This window comes from Genypterus blacodes, unplaced genomic scaffold (assembly GCF_046128005.1).
Source record: "Genypterus blacodes isolate CSIRO-AG114 ecotype Tasmania unplaced genomic scaffold, CSIRO-AGI_Gbla_v1 ptg000022l_1, whole genome shotgun sequence".
Taxonomy (NCBI): Eukaryota; Metazoa; Chordata; class Actinopteri; order Ophidiiformes; family Ophidiidae; genus Genypterus; species Genypterus blacodes.
In genome coordinates this window covers 1,187,501-1,193,100 of record NW_027466835.1, presented here as the reverse complement: position 1 = coordinate 1,193,100, position 5,600 = coordinate 1,187,501, and the positions used below count along the sequence as shown (strand labels likewise).

The following is a 5,600-nucleotide window of genomic DNA, read 5'->3' as shown; positions in this document are numbered from 1 at the left end:
TGAGTTCCAGGGAAACAGGACCCAAGCACCCTGAAGAGCCTTTTTGCCTCACTTTTATTCACTCCTGTTCTTTCTCAAGAGTTCCTCCTGAAAGTATTTGGCAAACACTTGTGAAAAAAAAAAAAAAAAGACTTTGAGGGAAGAAAAACAACAAGTCGTTCTTGAGCCACCCACACCCCATCTGCTGTGGTATTATCTTCTTTTATTATCTACAGATTATGTGCGCTGATATGATTTCTACAGTTTGGGCTGGTGGTCATTGTGGCTGTTGTTCTTGTTTTTTGTTTGTGGAGCGCTGCGATATGAGACAGTGAGGGGGGAGAATCCACCCCCGTGTGCATCTAATCGTCCATTCAGGACCCTCTTAATGACTTGTCAGTTCCCCTTGCCCTTCCATTTTCTGTCCAATTAATTCTTTTCTAGCTCTCCGGATAAAGGGACACAATGGGGCCCCTCCACAGCATAATGAATCATTAAAATTCAGCAGCGCGGCCCTGGCACTTGGCTTCTCCCTGGGCTGGTTAGGGACGGCTGCTTGGCATGCATGCCAGGGCCGGCTTCAGCATTCTACCCACTGGGCCAAAGCCGATAGGATCTCTCCTCATTCCTCTCTTGTTGGTGGCTTAACAAAAAAAAAAGAAAAGAAAAAAAAAGTTGAACTGTCCCGTTTATGTGAATTTGTGTGTATAAGTGCGTATGCGGAGTCAACGCGGCACCATGTAAGGTCAGACGGGCCTGAGACAGGAAGGAAATCTGAAAGATGAATGCAAGTCCGAAGCTGCAGCGAGAATTCAATGCGTGTTTGCATCCCGGACAGCAATTTGCAGGATTTGCCGAACTTTCACATGCACCTAATTTGACCTTACGACCAATCAAACTCACTGCGGATGTTTAATCACCCACTCTTTAAGGAGAAGCGAGCGGGATGAGAGCGGTGAACAACTTCCTGAAGGTCTCACCGGGATCCTGTCACAGCTGCGGCTTAGACTGCAGATGTGAGAGGAGCCGGGGCGAGCGGGAACAGCTGCTGCTTCGGCGTGAAGCAAAGACAGGAACCTGAACTTCAACATACTCCATTCATTTATTATGGCACATTTGTTTCCTGAAGTATTTAAATGTGAATATGTTTCAGATCCAGGACATTGTGCATGTGCAGAGAGACCACAACGACAAATATCAAGAAAAAGTATCTTTTTATTGTTTTTAAAAAATGGCCAGCGGGTGTGTTAGCTGTGCATGGGGGAATGAATCTCTCGTTAATAGTACAACAATCATTTTCACAGCCTTTCTCAAAATTATACACCATAATAATAATAATAATAATATACAAATCCCTGTCCTGTGGATCAAACTGAGCGCGACGCTTTACACCTTATTCTTGTACAGTAAACTCACAGAACAAATGAACCGAAGGCTGGAAGGGAATGATATCAGATGATGAATACAATCAAGTGTGTGTGTTAACTGTCTGATTACTGATCACGTCCTCGGTGTGGTAATTAGTCCGTTTCAAATCAAAATACTGACAAGAAGCATTAGAAGGCACAAAGACATTTTTGCGCGAGACTTGCGACAGTGACTTGGCACTTGATGGCCACCGAGATAAATATGGGAAAATATTCACATCCTCTCCTCTTCCTTTGTCTTTTTTCCTCAAATCCTTAATATTCTTCCTTGTAACAGAGGAGATTTGAAGGCAATTTTCAGTAAAGAGTTATTTTAAGTATTAAGTGGAACAGGACATGTCTGGGACGTGTACCTCCGGCCCGAGGATATGACACACACACACACACACACACACGCACACAATGACTCACACGCACACATGGATGCACGCTCACACACACACACACCCACACGCATGTCTGTGTTGTCCATCCACGTATGCAGGAGGTCCAGCTGACATGTCACTCAGAGCGCCTGGTGTTATCTTACCCCATTTCCTTTAACCCCACATCATGACTAATCGCCATTAGCCAAGCGTAGCGCCCAGACACCTGTTCTGTCCTGTGTGAGGCTGCGGCTGCTGCTCCCATCGCGCTTCACTTGGAATAGAGTTGTTACTGATAATTGGTCTTGGACGGAATGATATGATGCACTGTGCTTGTACTGTTCCTCACTTGATTCACCTTGTTTTCATTAAAAGACACAACAGTACCGTAAATAACCAAACCCACATTACATGTGTTTAACTACTTAAGAACAAAAAGAAACCAATAATGCATGAACATAAATACATATATGACTTTTATGCAAAACAATGACACTATAAGATTCTTATGAGCCACTTCATTAAGACTGGTCCACTGATGCAAGTAGCCAAACATGCTGTGATGGAGCTTTGGCCATTACTGTAAATTTGACTGCAAATTCACATAATTGGTCCTGGGTACATTTTCCAATGTATCTGTTTCTCCATCTGCTTCACAGCAGCATTGAGCCAAAGTCTTCCTCTCCTACACAGCTCAGTGGCAGGCCTTTGCTTTACCTCAAGTGTGCACGCACGTGCAATCTTAAACTGGAAAGAAGGGGGGATGTACAGGATGTAGGCGTAGGCGATATGTCCTCATGGAGGATGTTGGCTCACCAACAACACAATTTGTCTTTGTGTAAAAAGTCCAAGTACGAGTGTGTTTCATCTCAATGATAGAACTTTGTATAAAATCAGCAGGCACTTTTATTTGTTTAATGTTCAAATGGGCACAGGTAGCCTACTACCCCCGACAACTCCACCTCCTCCTCCTTACTTCCTTCATTAGTAGTGCATCAATCTGAAAGAGTCTCTGGGCTCTGGGACCAGGGACAAAGTCGACAGTTTCTTGTCCCCTAGGGTCTAGACAGAGTGGTGTAGACGGGCTGGTCCCAGCTGGAGGTGGTGGGGCTGTGGGCAGGAGCCATAGACAAACTGTTGAGGATGGGGCTGCCGTAGGGCCGCCGGGAGGAGTGGAAGTAGGGGTACTGGTAGAGGCTAGAGGGGTAGCCGGAGTAAGGGTTGTAATAGTTGGCGCTCTGGAGGTCAGTATAGTCACACTGAGAGCTGGAGAAAGACGCCGCAGCCGAGGCCGCTGATGTGGCCGAGGTGACGCAGGCCTGGCCGCTGTAGGAGCCGTATTCAGAGTGGGAGGGTGAACCGTGGGAGTGCTCGCTGTAGTGGCTGGGGCTCAGCTGCTCCGTCTTAATGTGGAGCCGGTGCTGACCCAACTCGCTGGTGGAGGGAGAGGAGGAGGACATGGCGTTCTTGCGGCTCCACGCTGACCCATTGCCGCCCGCGTGGCCGTATGAGGAGGCGTAGGAGCCGCCAGGCACCGGAGCCTGCCCGTGGCTGTGGTCTGGGGGCAGGGCGGAGGAGCCAGAGGCGTGGCCGTTCAGTGGGAGGTACTGGTCAAACTCGTGGACGTCGAAGGTCTCCATGTTGCTGATGACATCAGTGCTGAGCTCAGATATGTCGACGTTGCTGAAGTCAATGTTTTGCCTGTTGCTGTCTAACAAACGACGGCCTTCGTGTTTTAGGTCCTGCTTCACTCCGTGGTGCAGATCTGTTTTGGGAGTAGTGGGTGGTGTAGGGGGGCCGTGAGGTTGCCCTGAGACCAGGAGAACACCACACATTTAGAATTCATCACTCCAGACACAACACATGCATGATAACAATTTGCATCAACCTAAAACATAGTTCAACACACACACACAGATGATGTTATGTATTAAACTGGACAGCACACCTGCATGTTCAGAGTGGTGGTGTCCGTCACTGAGCCCTCCGAGTCCTCCCAGCCCCGGCTCGGCTTTGTACATGTGATGGGCCAGTTCCGCTCCCGAGTCCGGGTCGCCCTGGCCCGGCTTCACGTTCTTCCTTCGCCGAGGCTGGTACTTGTAGTCCGGATGATCTTTCTTATGCTGAACCCGAAGTCGCTCTGCCTCGTCTACAAAAGGCCTCTTTTCATTCTCAGACAGCAAACTATGGAAAAATACAATATCCATTAAAAAAAGGCAAAACAAGTGAAAAAAAATGTTTATACTTATGAAATAAAATCAATATAGAATTAAATAATATAGGTCAGAAAGCTTAACTCAGTAGAAGGACTTTTGTGTTGTCAAAAAAAACATCAACAGAAAATGTAATTGCATTTGGGGAATAATTCACAAATAAAATAAAAACATGATATAATTTAACAATTCAGTATTTTTGTGCAGATATTTTTTTTTTAATGTTTCCTTCTACTTTCGCTCAAGTTTAACTTTGACTTATGAATAACAATAACATTATTCTGCAGCTATGGCCGCTCGCTGTCTTCTGTTTGCCTTCTTACTTTACTTTCACTCGTATTTGCTGTAAATTCTTCCTCTTACCGCCACAGTTTGCCGAGCGTCTTGCTGAGCTCGGCGTTGTGCAGGTGCGGGTACTGGTCCGCCAGCTTCCTGCGGGCCGCCTGCGCCCACACCATGAACGCGTTCATGGGTCTCTTGACGTGCGGTTTGCTCTTCAGCGAGCCGCTCCCCCTCACGGGCATCGGCACCAGGGACCAGTCGTATCCTTTCAGGACCTGGGACACCGCGTCCCGTATGCAGGCCGGGAACCGCTCGTCGTCCTCCGAGTCCAGCTTCTTGCCCAGACCGGCGAGCAGGGAGCCCGGGCCGTCGGAGCCCGTCGGTGAGGACGGCGCGTCAGAGTCGGAGTCGTCCTGGGACATGGAGCTGTTGGTGCCCGTGGGGCTGCACGGCTGCTCGCTCACACACTTGTCGTGCTCCTCCGTCATCTTTAACATTCTTCGCTCAGCCGTTTGGGCGTGAAAATCGTCGGGGAAAGAGAGAAAACAGTAACGAACGCACCGTGAAACGCGAAGCCGAACCTGTGCGCCTTTACGCACAGCGCGCCATCATAGATCCGCTCAAACTCTCAGCCGGGACGCGTCCGCTAGTTTCCTGCTGCGCGCTTGTGTGTCCGGTTGCCCGGCGCGGTCATGGAGGTGCGGCGGTGAAAGTTGACGTCCTCCGTGTGAGCTCAGAGTCACACGTTACTGCAACTTGACTTGGACTTTTAAAATCCACACTCCACCTTCCGCCTGCGATTGGCTGCGACACATCACCACTCACTCCTCATTGGCTCCTGCGTGTCTGTGGGCTCCATTATTAGAATCATTTTCCCTTTTTTTTTTCAACATTGACACATTTGTGTGTTTGTCAAAGTTGGACTCGTTGTGTGACAAACTGATAATGTGTCACATTTTGACGCGCTGCTCGTAACTGCAGGCAGCAGACACACACGAGTGAAGGTTGACGATGAAATATGTTTGTTAAACAAAAAAGGAAGTTTAAACATCCTCATTCATTAAATTAGACGCAAAAACAGGAACATGTATTAAATGACAATAATATTAAGTGAAATTATTTTTGCACCACAGACTTTAATGGACTTCCTGTTGGAATTTTAACTGTATAAACTTGTTATTCTCAAAACATATTTTACAAGTTTACAAGTTATCTAATAACAGGAAATAAAGTTAAATGAATATTTGACCCATTAAATACTAAATAACCTGATGCTTGTATTTACAATAATGAGATCATTTATTGATCGTTTCCTGCTTAAAATGAATCATTAA

At 47.1% G+C, this 5,600-nt stretch overlaps 1 protein-coding gene across 1 annotated transcript; it reads right to left on the bottom strand.

Annotated features, from left to right (window-relative positions):
• Nucleotides 1-1,196: 1,196 nt before the first annotated feature.
• sox8a (SRY-box transcription factor 8a) lies at nt 1,197-4,986 on the bottom strand. Its single transcript, XM_076143248.1, has 3 exons — nt 4,348-4,986; nt 3,720-3,955; nt 1,197-3,581 (listed from the first exon to the last, which is right to left on the bottom strand). The coding sequence occupies exons 1-3, from the start codon at nt 4,761-4,763 to the stop codon at nt 2,827-2,829; spliced, it is 1,407 nt and encodes a 468-aa protein (XP_075999363.1). The 5' UTR covers nt 4,764-4,986; the 3' UTR covers nt 1,197-2,826.
• Between the last annotated feature and the right edge of the window lie 614 nt (nt 4,987-5,600).

Excerpts from the sequence above, each read along its gene's own strand:
- sox8a (XM_076143248.1), bottom strand. The coding sequence starts at position 4,763 with ATGTTAAAGATGACGGAGGAGCACGACAAGTGTGTGAGCGAGCAGCCG. Across the intron at positions 3,956-4,347 it reads ACGCTCGGCAAACTGTGGCG|TTTGCTGTCTGAGAATGAAA; the intron begins GTAAGAGGAAGA and ends ATTTTTCCATAG. Across the intron at positions 3,582-3,719 it reads CCACCACTCTGAACATGCAG|GGCAACCTCACGGCCCCCCT; the intron begins GTGTGCTGTCCA and ends TCCTGGTCTCAG.